This window comes from Zootoca vivipara, chromosome 14, assembly GCF_965207765.1.
Source record: "Zootoca vivipara chromosome 14, rZooViv2.hap1.1, whole genome shotgun sequence".
NCBI classification, from domain to species: domain Eukaryota; kingdom Metazoa; phylum Chordata; class Lepidosauria; order Squamata; family Lacertidae; genus Zootoca; species Zootoca vivipara.
In genome coordinates this window covers 25,368,699-25,387,694 of record NC_142597.1, presented here as the reverse complement: position 1 = coordinate 25,387,694, position 18,996 = coordinate 25,368,699, and the positions used below count along the sequence as shown (strand labels likewise).

Sequence of the window (18,996 nt, the reverse complement as noted above, 5' to 3'; positions counted from 1 at the left end):
CCCAGGGCCCAGGCTCCCAAACTGTTTCCTTGTGGGAGGTGGGGAGCTTTGGAAAAAACAAACAAACCCATGGAGCTAACCGCCGCATCTATCCTTTCCAGGCTTCTTCTGCCCCTCCGCGCGACTGTGGATGCGGTTGCCGAGGCAACGGAGCCCCAGCATCTCTAGTCTCCTAGCAACCGTTGCCCGAGCAGCCGAGCGCTGCTAAGGCGGGCATCTCCCGCTCGCTCCCTCCTTCCCTCCTTCCCTTTCTCTCCTCCCACCCGGCGCTGGGACCTGGCCAGACGGGGAATGCGCAAGCTCCGGCCCGGCCAGGCGGACGGCTTAGTTGCATCCCCATCATGGCGCTCAGGCGGCGGGCGCTCCTTCTCCTGCTGTTGCTTCCCATGTTCCGTGAGTCTCGTCCGGCTGGGGAGCGGGAGAGGTCCGGGGTTTGGGGGCGGCGGGGAGATAACGGTAACTGAAGGGACCCCAGTTTTTTTGGGGGGGGGGAAATAACGAGGCTGAGCGGTTTGCAGCGGACGGGGTGGGGAGATCATACTTCAGCCCCCTCCCCCGCCCATCATTGTTTTCAGCAGCCACGAGTTGGAAATTTGAAGGGGCGGGGGTGCCTGGCTAATGTGCAAGCAGGGCGGGGGGCATGCGTGAGCTTTGCACCCTTCCCATCATCGAGGGGCGAAGACTGCCTGGGACAATAGAGGCTATTGAGGGTGGCTTTTGCATTCACAAACGTGTGGCTTGGTATGGGTTTCTTTTTTAAAAAATGGGGGTGGGATGCTGAGTTTTGCAACAGAGAGGGCAGCAACATTTATTGAAACTAGAAAGGCGCTAGAAGGGAGGGATGAAAGGGAAAGTTTTAGCCCACTTTTTTAAAGTGGTGAGAGAAAGTCTCTCCCCTTTCTTTGGTGGTGCTCTGTGCTGATAAGACGTACTGTACTTAAAAATAAGATGTTGGTGTCTGTATGGTATGGAACCTCACAGCAGCCCTGGAGTAAAAGACATTGTACTAACGAAGTATCTAAAAGTTAACGAGGTGTAAGGTTTGGAAACATTTCCGCAGCTCAGAGTCCCGCGTCCCCCCGCATATTTATTACACTTAAAAATGTGTTTATTTAAAGTGTTTTGATCCTGCTTTTCTGCCCCCAAAAGGCACCCAGAGCTGCTTACATATGTCAAGGATGAGATAGTGTTTTCAGATTATAAACCCAAGGGCAGGGACTGAGACAAAAGGGAAAGGGTTTTTTTGGGGGGGAGAGGGGGGTTTCCTGCACTTAGAATAAAGTACTAATGAAGATTCTCCCTAGCTGTCCAGTCCATCCCATCCAAGTAAACAGAGACACTCCTGTCGTGTGTGTCTGAAGAAAGTAAAGCTATACTGTAGATTAAACAAAGTGTTCTGCTTTGGGACTCTACTCCCCCCCAACCACCCTAAAAGGACCCTCTAAAAGCAACCAGGGTTTTCCCATGCTAACTTTGTGAGTCAAGCAGTTATTTTAGGGTTGGGGTAGGGGGTATGATGGAAGTGACTAGACTTTGTTTTAGTACAATGCAGGTAGAAAAAAAATGAAATTATGGGTCACTATTTTTATAAAAGTTAAGTGTCCCTTTTAAAATTGGCATTAGCACCCATTACTCCATCTGCATGTAATTTTTTGTGTGTGTATGTGTATTCAAAATATATGCATGCACACAAATACCCCACACCAATATTTAATTATAAAATAAGAGGAAAAGGCGTGCCCCCCCCCCAATCCAATGACTTGTTTTTTGTCTTGGTACCTTTGAAGAATATGACAGTGAACCCCACCTCCCAGCCCAATAAGAAATAAGGGACCTTGCTTCCCTAAAACTCTCTCCATAACTCAAGCACCACCCCCACCTTTCCATAGGATGAGGGAATCAGGAATGTGATGGTTGGCCAGGCAGGCAGAGTTGATACTGGATCCTATTCACTTGGCAACAGAGACACCCTTTGTTCCTGGAGTCCACACAAATGTTTGCAGCTTTAATTGCAAAAACATTTGTTAATTCCATTCACGAATGAGTTGGGACTTGCTTGTCGTCTGGCTATTAATAAAGGCCCCAGGGAGGGAGTTGGAGAGCGGCAGTCACTGTATGGGGCAGAGGGGGAGGGGGGGTCTTTCTCAACCATTTGTGTCCTCATCCCCAGACAGACAGTCAAAATAGAGATAAATGTGGTGTTTTTAATCCTGCTTCTTACATCGAAATCATTCTGTGTAGGAAATAATACTTACCTCCTGTGTAAATTATTGCTTGTGATAACCACACACAAATGTGTGTCTTATCTTGCGACTGCCAGAAAAATACACAATCTCACATAGGTTTCTTTCTACAAAGAAATGCCCCTCTGGAGTAGGCATTTTGAAAAGTAGCCCTCAAAGATATTCTGCTACTACTTTCCCAAACTTTATTTCAGTTTCTACAGTTTATTATGCCTTTGGTCTGGGGCAGTAACAACAGTTTAAATAACACATCTGAGCTTATTTGCAAAACAGGTGTGAAATACCAAAATGTGTCTGTTAGAGAATGTGGAGCAAGTTATAAAAATTATGACTCATACCAGACTGGTGCATATAGCATTCAGCACTCATAGTTCTTTACAGAGTGGCTTTAAAGCCCTAATCTCTTCACACTGTAAATTGCAAACATCAGTCTACAGCAGGCAGGTTACCGAACATGGGACCCACATTTGCCATTATTTGAAGATCTTCACTAGCTTTTTTTTTCTGGACAGAAGTAAAGGTGCTAGTTTTAAATGGCCCCATGATCTTCAGATGAATGGCAGTACTGTATACAAATTTAATAAATAAAATTAATAAAAATAAAAACAATACAGCTCTAAATAAATCTAAAACTAGTTTATCTAAACAACTGCCTTCTCCCATAAACCTTGCCTTTCACTAGAATCATTGCTCCTGCCCCGGAGGATACTGGGGACAGAGAATTCCCTGAATCTTCCAATTTTAATTGGAAAAAAGTCCAGGAGGAGGGGTTATCCCTGTGTATGTAAATAAGAATGATTTGCATAGGGTTGTTTGCTGTTGTTGTTGTTTAATCGTTTAGTCGTGTCCGACTCTTCGTGACCCCATGGACCAGAGCACGCCAGGCACTCCTGTCTTCCACTGCTTCCCGCAGTTTGGTCAAACTCATGTTAGTATCTTTGAGAACACCGTCCAACCATGTCGTCCCCTCCCCTTGTGCCCTCAATCTTTCCCAACACCAGGGTCTTTTCCAGGGAGTCTTCTCTTCTCATGAGGTGGCCAAAGTATTGGAGCCTCAGTGAGCACTCAGGGCTGATTTCCTTAAGAATGGATAGGTTTGATCTTCTTGCAGTCCATGGGACTCTAAAGAGTCTCCTCTCGCACCATAATTCAAAAGCATCAATTCTTTGGCTATCAGCCTTCTTTATGGTCCAGCTCTCTCTTCCATACAACACTACTGGGAAAACCATAGCTTTAACTATACGGACCTTTGTTGGCAAAGTGATGTCTCTGCTTTTTAAGATGCTGTCTAGGTTTGTCATTGCTTTTCTCCCAAGAAGCAGGCGTCTTTTAATTTTGTGACTGCTGTCACCATCTGTAGTGATCATGGAACCCAAGAAAGTAAAATCTCTCACTGCCTCCATTTCTTCCCCTTCTATTTGCCAGAAGGTGATGGGACCAGTGGCCATTATCTTAGTTTTTGTTTTTTTTATGTTGAGCTTCAGACCATATTTTGTGCTCTCCTCTTTCACCCTCATTAAAAGGTGCTTTAATTCCTCCTCACTTTCTGGCATCAAGGTTGTGCCATCTGCATATCTGAGGTTGTTGATATTTCCTCCGGCAATCTTAATTCCTGCTTGGGATTCATCTAGTCCAGCCTTTCGCATGATGAATTCTGCATATAAGTTAAATAAGCAGGGAGACAATATACAGCCTTGTCGTACTCCTTTCCCAATTTTGAACCAAACAGTTGTTCCATATCCAGTTCTAACTGTAGCTTCTTGTCCCACATAAAGATTGGAAATCAATGGAAAAATAAAGGACGGGGGGGGGGGACCCTCAATAATTCTATGCCACATTAATGAATGGTTTTTAGTTTGTTAATTCTGGAATTTAGGATTCTTTTTTATTAGCTGCCTTGAAGACTGAATCTGATGAAAAGACAAGGAATGTAGGTCTGTGTGTATTATCTATGTGTATACTATGCATGTATGTATTTTAAATAAAACATATACATTCCCAACAAAGGACAATAACAAAGAGGAAAGATAAGATATTCGTAATAAGGGATCAAGAAAATTAATAAACTGAAATAGGTATATACTAATTTTCTGCTTACCAGTCTATAAAGCCAGTTCACAACAATAAAACAAATAGCACTCTAACAGTGGAATCTCATACATGTCCATTCAGAAGCAAGACCCACTGAGTTCAGTGAGTTTTGTTGTTGTTGTTGTTTAGTCATTTAGTCGTGTCCAACTCTTCGTGACCCCATGGACCAGAGCACGCCAGGCACTCCTGTCTTCCACTCTCAGTGAGTTTTACTTCCAGGTAAATATGCATAAGATTGCATCCTAAATCACAGTGTGCTATAATAATCAAAACAGCAAAAGACAGACCGCAGTAATAAAACAATAAAGTAACCAACATCATCTAGAAATCTATAGCTGCAGCAGGCCTTTACATAAAAGCTTGATAAAAACAACTGAAACCAGTAAAAATACTAGGCGAAATAATTATTTTTTAACTAGGATACTAGTGTAGTCACTTATTTTAATGCTTGATGTTTTATGTTTTTAGATGCTGTAAGCTGCCCAGAGTGGCTGGAAAAACCCAGCCAGATGGACAGGGTATAAATAAATAAATAAATAAAAATTATTATTATTATTATTATTATTTATTATATTCACCACCACCTCACCTGCAGGTGGGGGCTCCTGAAGAATGGATCAGATGAGTTCACATAGAAGAAGGCCCATGCATATGTCAGGCTTTTGGGTTCAGTTTGGGATAAAGATTATGGATTCACAGAAAAAAACAGATTTTGAGGAGGGATTTGAGGGAACAGAGAGACATAACCATATGCATAACCACCACAACCATATTAAACCATAAAAGCAATCAAGTGGGGGGAGGGGTGTGTCCCCCCCCCCCTGTCCAAGAGGAATTCTAGGTTACCAGGCTAGATCTGTTGGAGCTGGTTTATATATTTCCTCCCATATGGGGGATCAGCCAGCGTATGCTCCTCATTTCCAGCATGTTCTGCAAAGTGCTGAACAGAGCCTCAGTTGAATGTCTGCTACCTCTCCCACATTCCATCTTGTGACTAAATCCATGGCTCCAATTGTCACATTCTTTTCCAGCATCTCACCCTTGTTTTATATAGCACCTAGCCAAATTAAGAGTTCTGGAGAACTTGAAAGCTTGCATATATTATTCTGTCACAATTTGGTCAGCCAGACAAAAAAGTATAGCCCTAATGTGGGTTTTGGAATTTTACCTAAATTTTTTCTCTCCTCTGTCAGATTCTTTAAAAAATGTTGAGTACTACTAGAACTACTACATCTTCTCCATGGGAGTAAATTTTACTGAATCCGTGAGACTGATCTCCAAGTCAACATGCACAATGTTCAAAGTGCTTTATGGTTCTTTGCTTCTTTATAACCGCAAGACAGATACAGTAATTCAAGCCAAAAAGTGAGTGACTTGCTATAGCCCATTCCATGCAACTTCTAAACGAAGTAGTGATTTAAATGGAGTGTCCTATGCTTAAACCCAGCTGTTTGGCCACTGCCCTGCACTCCTAATTTCTTATAACCCCACCAACTCCTTAACTTTGGGACATAATCGTCATAGCTGCCAAGTTATCCCTTTTTTAAAGGGATTTTCCCTTATGCTGAATAGGTTTCCTCGCGAGAAAAGGGAAAACTTGGCAGCTATGATAATCGTCAGTGAGGATTTGCATCCTATGGTGTGCTAAGATAGTTGAGAGTCATGAAATTCTCTGGAGTCACAAGTGGGTTTTGTGCCTACAAAGGTCTTTTTGTAGCGTTGTAGTAAGAATATCTTGAGAGTCCCCACAACCCCCCTTTTTTAAAAAAAAAGTAACATCCAGCTGTCGTTCAAGCAAGCAAGTGCTCCAAGCCAGCTGTCTAGGCCCGTGGAAGCTTTTTGTGGGGTTGTAGATTTTAGACTTGCAGACTTCTCAATTGGGAAGGAGGACTTGAATGCCAAGAATGTCATTAGGGCAAGGAGCTGCATGCATCATTAATGTGCAGTAACCAGAACAGTTGCATGCAAATACAAACTCATTCAGCTGAGCCAAAATTGGGCGTTTCAAATGGCAAGTTCAGTAACATCCTTTAGGCAGGATTTGGTGTTTTTCATCCAGCAGTAAATAACCAGCAACTTTGTCAAACCGTAAGAGAAGCATCTGTGCGTTCCTCTTGCCTGGGTCCACTCTGCAGCTGTTGACAAATAATGTGTGATACTAGCAAGCTGCCTTTTCCTCTTGACATTTATCGCAACTGTTTTTTGTTGCTCAAATACTCCTCGATTCGTGGAGAGGTGTGTGTAAGTGTGTGCAAACACTGTCCATGCCTCTTTACTTCTCTGTGCTGAAAGTCAAGTGACCCAGCTATGAACTTTGATTCCTTTCTCTCTCTTTTTTTGACCCGTCTTTATTAATATTGCCCAGGATTAATGTGCATTGTCTGGATCCCAGTGGTAGTGGGTTTACCTCCTTGATGATTCCATTGGCGTGCTTATAATTTGAGCTAACAAAACAAAACAAAGTCTGTGAGGTTTTGAAGTATAAATATACCTCTTTCTAATTCCCAAGTTCATTTGGTTCCCTTCTGGTTCATTTAAGGCTCTTCTGCTGCTGTCCATTTAGCCGTCCCTTTTTCCAGTTTTAAAAGTGGTCTTCAGATTTTCTCTTTTCAAGGCAACTTTCCCCACATCGCGTCCCAGTCAGGAGTTTCTCTGGATAGTACTAGAAATCCCCAGTTCTGTGCACAGCTGTCCTTTGTGATGATCCACCAAGGCTATAGGCTGCAGTGTCCTCCTGAGCAGCAAAGGGTTGCGGCGAGGGACGTAAGAAGGCAGCAGTTTCCATTCTGACCTGTATTTGTCACAACCGGCGCTGTTTCCCTTTGGGTCTCATCGAACTAATAGTGCACCTAGAAAGCGCCCAACACTGCCAAACCGCTGTGTACAGTGGAACCTTGGTTGTCGAATGTAATCTGTTCTGGAAGACCGTTTGACTTCTGAAACGCTCAACAACCGAGGTGCAAAGGGCTGTCTGCAATGTCCATTGAGAAAATTGAAAAACATGCAGCGGAAGCCATTCGACTTCCGAGGTGTGTTCAAAAACGGAAATGTTTGGCTTCCGAGATGCTCGAAAACCGAGGTACTACTGTATTGGGAAAGGTTGGTAACAATGAGCATGAGTCGTTGTAGTCAGTGATGGGAGAGTGTCTACCATCACTAATCTTCTTGTTGAGTAACCCTTGATACACTGCCAAGCAACACCAGCATTCTCTGAAACACAGTTTGAAAAACCACTGGCCTAGAACAATGGTGAGTTGTTTGTACTAACTTTTGCTCTTTAGCAAACCGCATCTCTTCTTTGGCATTCTTTGCAAACTCCCTTTATTTTTGTGCATGTGTGTTGAGGCAGAACTGGATGCTGCTGTAAATTTAGAAGTAATGTTTCACAGCTGATTGCACCCATCCCCACTAATCCAAGGAATGTCAGTGAATCATTCCCACCCCCACCCCGCAAAGCAGGGGTGAGCTGTAGTGTGGGGTTGGAGTGGGGGGAAGAGATAGGACACTCGATTCCCATAGGCCAGTAAGTGCTGATTCAGAATCCCCCACATCTTCTGTCTTCCCGTTATGCAAAACCATTTGTTGCAAAATGGTTTGGGGCAAACTAAATCTCTCTCTGCCTGAGATGCTGAACATTTAATGCTGGCTGGAGGCTTGTTTAGAAGTCGCATCCCATAAAAGCTGATGAAGCAAAGACACAAAATTAATTAACGTGGTTCCATTCTCAATCTGTTTCCTCTTCCAGCAGGAAGATTAAAAGCATAAGGCATATTTCTGTTAGAGGGGAAAACAACAACTCTGTGATAGGTTATCCCCAACCCAAACAATCTTCGCAAGAGATTGCCGCCACTTGTCTTCACAGATTATGGATGCCACAGCCGTTTGACCTATCAGAGGAACAAAACAAGTAGAACAGCAAGGGACTTATTGTAACTGTAATTTAATCATAGGGGCATCATTCCATTGAAATAATTACACTAGGTATCTTATTTGTTTAAGCCAAAGCCAGCACAAGCACTTCTGGAAAAGACAATGTCAACACACTACAGTCATACCTCATGTTGCATCCGCTGCGGGTTGCGTCTTTTAAAGATAAGAATGTGGCAAACCTGGAAGTAAACACCGCTCGTGCATGCGCAGAAGCATGCAGACCGCTTCCGCGCATGCGCAGAAGCGCTGCTCTAGTTACGGACTTTTCGGGGTGCGAACGGTACCCTGGAACGGATCGGGTCCGTAACTAGAGGTACCACTGTATCGCCAAAGTACAACATTAGGCTGATAGCGAAATGTGTTGCAGAATACTGAACGAGGATGTACTGATTAATTCAGGCTACTAAGTGGCAAAAATACATCATCTCAGATTTGCCATTCATGTGAAGCTCCTTTTGTTCATTGTGACAGACAAAACACTTCCCATAATGCTTTCTGATTATTATGGTCAAAGCTTCTGAAATGTGGGTGATTCGTAGAATGCAGAAGCAGGTGGCAGCTGAGCTTTCAGAGACATGGAGAGCGGCTTCGGCTGTTCCTTGCTGCTCAGGAGGACAAGAAAGCATAAGTTGCCTGTACTTTGTTTCCCTGCCATAACTGCATGAGAAATGTATGCCCGAGCATCACTGCTGCCCAGTCAGTGTTCAAAACTCCCATTTTTCTAGGTGCATTTTGAGACAGGGAATATCATTAGTGTGAGCAGTTTCTGAGCTCTGGGCGTGATACTGCGCCTAAGATTTCATATTAAAACTGCAGAGTGAAAGGAAAGGATGACCTTTTTCTGCCCCCCCTTCCAAAAAAGAGAGAGAAGTTTTTAACCTATTATTTAGGGAAATCGCAAAAAAAAAACCCCAACACTTCCAATACGGGCTGCCATACGCCCGGGGTTTCCTGGACATTTTAGCTGGTTTTCAAAAATTCTTCCTGGACGCCATTTTCGATGGACGAATCCCGACTACGTCCGGGAAATTCCAGATACGTGGCAGCCCTAGCCATAATATAATTTAAAACATATTTTACTTTAGAAGCCAGTGCAGCATTTATGACTTCTGAGTAACAACTAGTCCAATCCACTAGTCAGAGGCCTAGAGAGACCTCTGAGGCCTTTTCTAGTGAACAGATAAGCCTGCCAGGGCTGGACTCTTTGCCCTGTTATGGAGGAAGGCTGAGACCAGCAATTCCTTGTTCAGATGGGCACTGTTTGCCCTGCTGTAAAGGCTCTACTTCTTGTTGAGAAGTACAAAGTCTGGACACCCCATGAATGTGTGTGTGTGTGTGTGTGTGTGTGTGTGTGTGTGTGTGTAAAATTTACACATGGTGGGGGATAAGTTTGCATAAGCATTCTTAAGCATGACCTGCTGCAATTTAGCTTCAGCCCATCTGTGCACCCTGAATGTTGGTGGCCTTGTTTGCAATAACCCATCCTGGTTTAACCTGGTCTCCCTGATCAAACGTGTCTGGGTTTTTTTCTTTCCCCCTGCCAAAGTACACACCCCTATGAGGAACGGTTGCAGTGGATGCAACCTTTTAGTTTTGAGAAAAGATGAGTAAGACAGGACACGATAGAAGACTATAAAATTATTCATGGCGTGGGGAAAGCAGACAGGGAAAAGTTATTCTCCCTCTCCCATAATGCTAGAACTTGGGGACATTCGGCGAGGCCGAATGTTGGAAGGTTCAGAACAGACAAAGGAATGTACGTACTTCTTAATGCAGCTCATAGTTAAACTATGGAAGTTCCTCACGCAAGAGACAGTGATGACCACCAACGTGGATGGCTTTGAAAGGAGATTAGATAAATTCATGAAGGATAAAGGCCATCAGTGGCTACTAGCCACAGTGGCAATGCTCTACCTCCACGGTCGGAAGCAGCAATGCTTTTGAATACCAGTTGCTGGAAGCGACAGGAGCAGGGAGTGCCCTTGCGCTCAGAATCTGCTTCCAGGTTTCTCAGAAGCATCTGGTTGGCCTCTGGGAGTACAGGATGTTGGACTGCATGGACCCCTGGCCTGATCCAGCAGGCTCTTCTTATGTTTTCAGGTCCTCTATTTGAAGGGATCTCCAGCCGAAGTCTATACAGGAAGTCTCCCCAAATACCATTTCCTGCACAGTGACGAAAGATACTGCAAAACCATCCCTATTGCAAAGTTTTTTGGGGAAATACTTTTCTCCTCCCACCTCTAAGGCTGTAGTGATCTTCCCCTGCCATTTTTGAGTCCCCAAAGTATAATCCTCCAGAGCTTGGGGAAAAAAAGACTGATAGGCTCAGCTTGGGGACATTTAAGCAATCAGACATATGGTTACAAGCAGAATTTCTTAAGTCCTGCTAATGGCAGATGTAGGCACAAAGCCCCCACTCCCCAGCTGGGATTTCAATGTCAGGAAATGACAATGCATGCTGGGCGTTCCTTCCTTCTCCTCTCCAGTGCAAATTATTAGTTTGCTTAACAATGCACACATTGCAATGCAATATTGTAAGGGTCTGCTCGGAGGTGAGTTCCATTTAATTAAATGGGTCTTACTCCGCTGTCCGACTACTGCTCTCTAGGTCTTCAAGCAGGAATCTTTTCCAGTCCTTCCTGGAGAAGTTGGGGGCTGAACCTGGGACCATCCCCATGCAAAACAGATGCTTTGCCACTGAGCTACACCCTGCCTCATGCTGTGTGTGCAGTGTGTTGGCAACTCATCCACAGCAGTGGTTAAAATTAGCATTTCAAAATAAACACCCCTTTAACATCTCCAAATCAGTAGCGGCTGTTTTTATCCTTCATCCCGGAGAAATGACAATCTTTTCAACATGCATATACTGTAATTGCCTCCCAGTCGTTTTCCTCTAAAAGATCTACTGAGCATTATACCTAGATGTTAGCTATGGCCACATCCCATTATCCGTTCCTTTATTGTGTTTTGCAGCCAAAATCTGGCTATATGGAATGTCCTGATCTAGAGACAGCAAAAACCTCTGAATACTAGGTGCAGAGACAGCCAATAGGAGAGGACAGTTGCCTTCCTGTCCTGGTTGTAGGTGTTCAGATATATTTGGCATCTACTGTTGAATACAGAATGCCACGTTTGCACATTACACTAAACCAGAATTGCTGGCTTACCCTGGTTTATTGTGAACATGCAACCCAATGGGAGTTGGGTGTGCTTAGGCTTAGGCTGGCAAAGACAAGACTGGAGCTGATCCGACAGCCATTTTCAAATATCTGAAAGGCTATCACATGGAGCATGCTTGTTTTCTGTTGCTCCAGAAAACAGAAAATGCTTACATCCATTGGGTGTAAACCAGGGGTCAGCAAACTTTTTCAGCAGGGGGCCGGTCCACTGTCCCTCAAACCTTGTGGGGGGCCAGACTATATTTTGAAAAAAAATATGAACAAATTCCTATGCCCCACAAATAACCCAGAGATGCATTTTAAATAAAAGGACACATTCTACTAATGTAAAAACACCAGGCAGGCCCCACAAATAACCTAGTGTTGCATTTTAAATAAAAGGACACATTCTACTCCTGTAAAAACATGCTGATTCCCGGACCATCCGCGGGCTGGGTTTAGAAGGCGATTGGGCTGCATCCGGCCCCCGGGCCTCAGTTTGGGCACCCCTGGTGTAAACCAATGGATTCAAATAACAAGAAGTGAGATTTTGACTAAACATTAGGAAGAACTTTCTGATATCAAGCGCTGTTTGACGGTGAAACGTACTCCCTCGGAAGGTGGTGGTTTTTAAACAAGGGTAGGATGACCGTCTGCCTGGGATTCCTTAGCTGTGATTCCTGCACTGCAGGGGGTTGGACTAGATGGCCTTTGGGGTGCCTTGCAGCCCTATGATTCCATGAAATCACACCCACTTTGCTGCTTAGAATGAGCAAGAGAAACAAAACCAGAAGTTGCAGTTAAGTTTGGCTTCCTGTCACATCTGGACCTGATGTCATGATTTGCTTCTCCCCATCAAGCTACGATTTGTAAGCCAATTACAAACCGTGGCTCAAAGCTGGCTGGTGATCCTTCCTGACTTGTTAAAAGAATAACAAAATGTGAACATCGCAGTGACTCCATCTTAAGTGCAGTTTCCTGGTTTGTTTCTCCTGCTTGTGCTGGGGAGAAAAAAAGCAGGAACGATTGGACTATGTATAAAACCATAGTGGTCATTTACTAGTGATGTGTGGTGTTTTTTTGGGGAAATCTTCCATTCTTCATATTTAAGAAAATGCAAATCATTGAAAATTGTTGGCACACCAATATATTTTAGCAACCTGAAGAATTGTGCATATACTCTTGACTCACATCCTTCTTGTGAGAATCACCTGAAAAAAACCCATTAATTACAGCTTTGGAAATGTTAAGCTTTCCTAATAATTGTATTTGTAATTGACAGCCATTCATTGTTATGAATGAACTTAAGACATAGCAAATCTTCTGTATCAAAATTCAAGCAATGGAAAATTTTCTGCTCCAATCATTGTCGTTCACAAGAAGCCAGCAACCCTGAGTTATCATGTGATGTGTGAAATACCCAATGGTGGACTTTGGTCTGATTCATCAAGGCAATTATTACATTCTTGAACTCCTGCAATGTGTGAACAAACAGTTTTTTTGGTGTTATTTTCATGTGGGTAGGTGTGGTTTTCTTTTCTTTTCCATAATAATACCTTGGCCTCTCATTATCTCTTGCAAAAGATCAGATTTCTGGAATAATTTCCCACCCTGGAACAAAGGAGTGGCGGCATAAAACTAATTATATTTTATTTGCCTCTCTTAAAATAAAAAGAGCACCAGAACTCTTTCATATATATATATTCTCTAGGCAGACAGGTATTTTAAAATTAACAAAGCTGTTTTTATATATATTTATTTATATAAATACTGTATATAAACAAAGCTGTATATAAACTGAGCAAGTTTAGCCTGGGGAAAGATTTCATAGCTGGGTTGTCAACTCTAGGAAACAAGGCCTTGATCCTGCAGGTGCTTAAGAACATATGCCACAGTTAGTCATACAAGATAATCTCAAAGGGGAACTATTCACTTAAGACTCACAAATTACCCCAAGACATCCGGCATGGAGATGAAGGTGAGGAACATCTTGTGCTTAATTTCTGCATTCTGGCATGCTGCTCTAGTAACAAAGAAAATTTTAGCGGCTGTGGACATTTATTTGTTTTTAAAAACAACCTTATACAGGTGTGTCTCTCCCCCCCCCCCCCTTATGCACAACCAACTCACACGCAACCGCATATACGTGTGACGCCAGGAAGTAAACAGATTGAAAGATTCAAACCAGGAAATGGCGGGAGACAGCTGGAGAGTCTTCGTTGCTCATGAGGAGACCCTCCCTGTAGCGTTAGCAGTGAGGGCAGAGGAAGCCCCAGAGAGACTGGAGGTATAGCAGGGCTTTGTTTAGGCTGCTCAGCCTCCCTGCCTAGCAGCTGGCATGTGGGGTAGCGCAGCAGAAGCAGCCTCTTTTCCATGAGTCCTCCAGCTAGCCCCAGAGCTTCAACTCTAGAGAGTTGTGTGCAGAGAAAGTTGGAGAGCAGGAGAAAATTGGTGTTTTGGAGGCTTTTTAGAGGGTGTTCCCCACTTACAGAGTTTTAACTTATGCATGTGGGGCCCCAGAACATAACTCTCACTATTCTCAAGCAAACTGTGGGCAGCAGAGGGAACTAGTGAAGACTGCAAAGACTTGTTTCAGGTCATGGCGACCCATATACGGTAAATTGCTCTTTTAAACTACAGCCCAACACCACTGATAACCATATAGCATAATCACTAATGGGAGAACAAATTGGAAGGTCAGTTTCAACTCTGGGGTACATCCAGGGTTTTTTCCAGCCAGAAATCATTGGAACTCAGTTCTAGCACCTCTCAGGTAGGTGCCATTGCTATTATAAGAGAGAGAGAGAAAAGATGTTTGTGGTGAGTTTTGGCACCTTTCCCCCCCTAGAAAATTAGCACTGAATAGATCCTTATTCCAAAGTGGCCTGACCTGGACAATGTTGCCTCTTCAGATTTACCAAGCCAAATCAAAAACCTCTATCTCTTAAACAGTCGGAAGAGTAACCCTAAGGGCTTTTATACCCATGGTGGTTCTGAAAAAATAGTTGGGCTTTAGGTGGTCTGAGAACAGAAAATCCACAATAGCAATGACTGAATGACGGTGTCTTGTCAGGGATGATGGGCACCTGCGATCCTCCCAAATCCCATCAGCACCAGCCAGCCTGGCCAGTGGTCAGAACTGATGGGAAATGAAGGACAACAGCAGATGGAGGATCACAGGTTCTACATCCCGGAGTCACCATAAAAAAAAGGTGAACAGTGGATAGCAATCCCACTAGCGTGGAAGCATGTTAGCTGCCACTGGACTTAATTTTATTGAGGTGAAATTGGGTGTTCCCCCTGCTACCATTCTGTTCTTGTTTTGAGGGAGGCAGCAGAAGTTCTTCTCTAGCTTGCTGACTGGTGTGTCCTCTAAGCCTTCTGTGGCCCAGGCCCTTTGTAATCCTTCCAGATGGAGGTTGTTTATCTTCGGAAAGCCTTGACTTTACAATGTAATGCCTTCGTTCTGCCATCAACGAGGTGTAGAGGAATACCAGGCTAGATTATCTCACTTGGCTGCTGAGGTAGTCGTCTATGCGTTGCCTGCCTGGGGCCAGAGCGTGCCTCCCTTGTGTGGGTGTGTTGCGTTGTGCATGACTCTCAGTGCATGTTTGATGCTGGTTCCTAACGTGTTCCTCTCCTCCTCTCTCTATAAAGGCTCTTCTGATATGCCAGACTCAAGGCCAGCTGTCCTCACCCAAAGTCCCAGCGTGATTTAATAAGCTTCTCTCCCACTTGGGGTTGGGAGAAGGGGTGGGTGGGTAAGCCCTTTGAAGTTTCCTTAAAAGAAAGGGGGGAAAGCTGGAGAATTTTTTCTAAAAATAAAATAAAATGCACACACTTCTGCTTTTCTGTGTCTGGTACAGAACACTTTGTACCGCATTCCCTCAAGCTCCGATTTGGTATCTGTGGGCTACTTTTTCACCGTCCTTCCTTCTCTAGACTCCCTTTGCTTGTGGCTTGGTTACTAGCCCTGAGATAAGCAAGGGGTGGGTGCGAAGCATTACAGTTCCCCCTACAAAAACCCCTTACTTATTCCTCTCTGCCAGATGGCCTCTTAACCAGAGAGGCCATCCTTATTTTATTTAAAGTATGCGTACACCGCATTTCAATCTAAAAGCGGCAACATCACTAAGGTGGAGATAGGAACATAGAAAGCTGCCAGACCATTGGTCCATTTTGCCCAGTATTGTGTGCACTGACTAGTAGCAACTTCCCAGGGTTTCAGTGCTACCTGGAGATGCTGCCAGGGCCCAAACCTGGGACCTTCTGCGTTACCACTGAGCTGCAGCCCTTCTTGCAAGCAAAATAGGAAGTTGCCTTCATACGGAGTCTGTTTGCTTGTCCATCTAACTCAGAATTAAAGGTAAAGGGGCCCCTGACCATAAGGTCCAGTCGTGTCCGACTCTGGGGTTGCGGCGCTCATCTCGCTCTATAGGCCGAGGGAGCCGCCGTTTGTCCGCAGACAGCTTCCGGGTCATGTGGCCAGCATGACAAAGCTGCTTCTGGCGAACCAGAGCAGCGCACGGAAACGCCGTTTACCTTCCCGCCGGAGCAGTCCCTATTTATCTGCTTGCACTTTGATGTGCTTTCAAACTGCTAGGTGGGCAGGAGCTGGGACCGAACAACGGGAGCTCACCCCGTTGCAGGGATTTGAACCGCCGACCTTCTGATCAGCAAGCCCTAGACTCTGTGATTTAACCCACAGCGCCACCTGGGTCCTCAGAATTACCAGTATATAAATTGGCAGACAGGCAGGCTTTCCAGTGCTTCGTAGAGAAGCCTTTCCCAGCCTTACCTGGGGAATAATAATAATAATAATAATAATAATAATAATAATAATTGTTTTATTATTTGTACCCCACCCATCTGACTGGGTTTCTCCAGCCATTCTGTCCATCTAACTCAGAATTAAAGCCAACATCGAACATTAAACACTTCCCTACGCAGGGCTGCCTCCAGATGTCTTCTCAAAGTTGTATAAGCAGTTACTTATCTCATTGACATCTCCCATGGGCTGCTGGTGGGTGGCTAAGAGAGTGACACCCGGTATAGAGCAGTGATTCCTTGAGTCACTGCATTGTTTCTGTATAATGCAGCCACACAGCATCCCCTGCGAAAGGAAGATGGTGGAATGTTGCAGCCTAACTGCGTTGCTTGATTCCACCACCACGACCCCTTTGCTGTTTGACTGCAGTATTCCCACCCCTTTCCTAACCAGGCTCCTGTACTTTTGAACAGCTGCCTGACCGGGAGAAAGGCAGCAGCTGAAACATTCCCATCGCACCATCTGCATTCTGGAGATGGTTATTTTTTCAAAATAAAGACTTGCCCCATCACCTACTTTCATATTTTCCCATGAGCAATGGAATGTAGGATTTACTGCTAAATCCTCTGTGCTACTCCTGCAATGCCCAGCCCTGCTTTGTGCCACCTAACCCTAAATTTCCCTTTTATTTAGCCCAAATACGGCCAATAGCTGCATTGCACTGGTGTGCAGTTATGTAGTGAGAATGCAGCTGTTTTGACATAACTTCTGTGTTAGTGCTACGAGGAACTCCTGCTCCAGCGAAGGAAGGGTTGCCAACATTTTCCTAACTCTTCAGCTCGGTTTTTAACAGCAGCCTGCAACATACGGTAGAAGTTTATTGAGCAAAGCTTTTCCTGGCATGAGGATAAAATAATAAGGAAAGCTTAAAGTTCCTTACTTTTTGTGTGTTGAGCAAGTGTTGAAGGCCCTGGAACTGGAACAGTTAAAACCTAGCAGTCCTTCCTTACCCACAAACTCTCTAAATGGCCTTGAGTAAGCCATGATCAACCTCCTCCCTCTTGCAATGTGGAGATCAATACTAGTTTGTACATTACAGATTTGTTGTGCAGATTGCTTGAGAGAAAGTATGCGAAGTGCTTTGGCACCTTGAACCATAACTGCTATTATAATTCTTTTTTTGGCGGGAAGAAGGGAGGGGATGAGTACTACTACCTTGGTGGGCCTAAGAAAGGCGCCCAGGCACAATTGAATTAGTGCTAATCAAGTTGGGCTCCTTGGCCATATGACCTGCTGAGCTGTCCTGCTATTCCAGGTCAGGTGCCCTGATTGTACCGCGAGTGCCATGGAGTCGGGCTTGGGTATCTTAAGGGCAGATCGGTTCTCATTAGCTCCTCATAATTAGATTGAGCTTCCCAGATCTGCTCGCTTTCCTAGGAGGGCTCCAAGTAGAGGAGAGCTCAGACATGTGACAGGCCATCGGAAGGAGAGGGCGTCCCTTACCAGATGAGCTCATGCATTATTCACATGGCCTGCTTCGCCCATTTCGCTTTGGAGTGCATCTTTGGTGATGCACACAGTGGATTCTGCCCAGTAGCATCTGAGCTCAGACAGTTTGGAGTGTCATCTTCCATATGGGACGGGGATCACTCAGTAGAGCAGAAGTGAGAATGTTGGCATGTGCCGCTTCTCACCACGTAGAGCTGCACTCATGGGAAAAGCTGAGCCTGCCCAAACAATGCCTTATTGTTGATCTTGTTGTCAGAGAACCCATACAGACAATTGATCTGGTTACCTCCGGGGCTAACTTGGTTGTCTGAATCACCACCCTGAATGTTACCCCATAGCAGGTGCAGCCATGTGGCAGAACTTGTGGTGAAATGTTCTTTATGCGGCCCAAGAGGGCCGTGATTCCCCACACAGACCTAGCGCACGTTGCCATCTCTGCAAAAACGCTAAACTCTCTCACACCACCCTGCGAGGCGGAAGTGACGTTTGTGATCCGACGCCAGATAGAAGGCTCCATTGTTGTCCTTAGTTCCTTGGCCAAGGGAGATGTGGCATGAGGGCATCCCTTTGTGTTAGACTGTGGAAAACGCCACAGAGAAAGAAGGACATGCCGGTCCTTCAAGCCTCGCAGCTGCGGAGGCTGCAAAGGAAACCGAAAGGGAGAGGTGCCCACATTCCCAGCTGCGTGCATCTCTGCCGTCAAGGACAGATGTCAAATATTGCGTGGTGATTTCACACGGTCGAGACCTCTGCTGAACCTGATGCTTTGAGAGAGCAAGGGCAGGCCCAGCCCTGTCAAAGCCATCGCTCCCAGCGCGGGCTGCAAACAAGGCGAGCTGCATTTTCTTCTTCTTTTATTTTATTAAAACAGTCATATCCCACACGTTTTATAGAACACAGTCCTATAAAATTATGCAAGGAGTGGAGAAAGGGAACAGAGAATAGTTTTTATCCCTTTCTCATAGCACTGGAACTCAGTGGACATCCAATGAAGATGAAAGTTGGAAGATTCAGGACGGATCAAAGAAAGGCTTCATGGGAAGCAGTGATGGCCACCAACTTGGATGGCTTTAAAAGGGGATGAGACAAATGCCATGAAGGCGAAGGATATCAATGGCTACTAGCCACAATAGCTATGTTCTGCCTCCTGCCTCCACAGTTGGAGGCAGCAATGCTTCTGAATACCAGTTGCTGGAAACGATGGGAGGGGTGAGGACTCTTGTGCTCTGGTCCTGCTTGCAGGTTTTCCCATAGGCATCTGGTTGGCCTCTGTGAGAACAAGATGCTGTTCACAAGC

At 44.8% G+C, this 18,996-nt stretch overlaps 1 protein-coding gene across 1 annotated transcript in view; it reads left to right on the top strand.

The window, feature by feature from the left end:
* Positions 1 to 261: 261 nt before the first annotated feature.
* The window catches only part of JAM3 (junctional adhesion molecule 3), a 42,008-nt gene continuing 23,273 nt past the window's right edge, over positions 262 to 18,996 (top strand). The window contains exon 1 of the mRNA XM_060268585.2: positions 262 to 393. Coding sequence (XP_060124568.2) covers positions 342 to 393 — 52 coding nt within the window. The 5' untranslated portion in view covers positions 262 to 341. The remainder of the gene's footprint in view (positions 394 to 18,996) is intronic.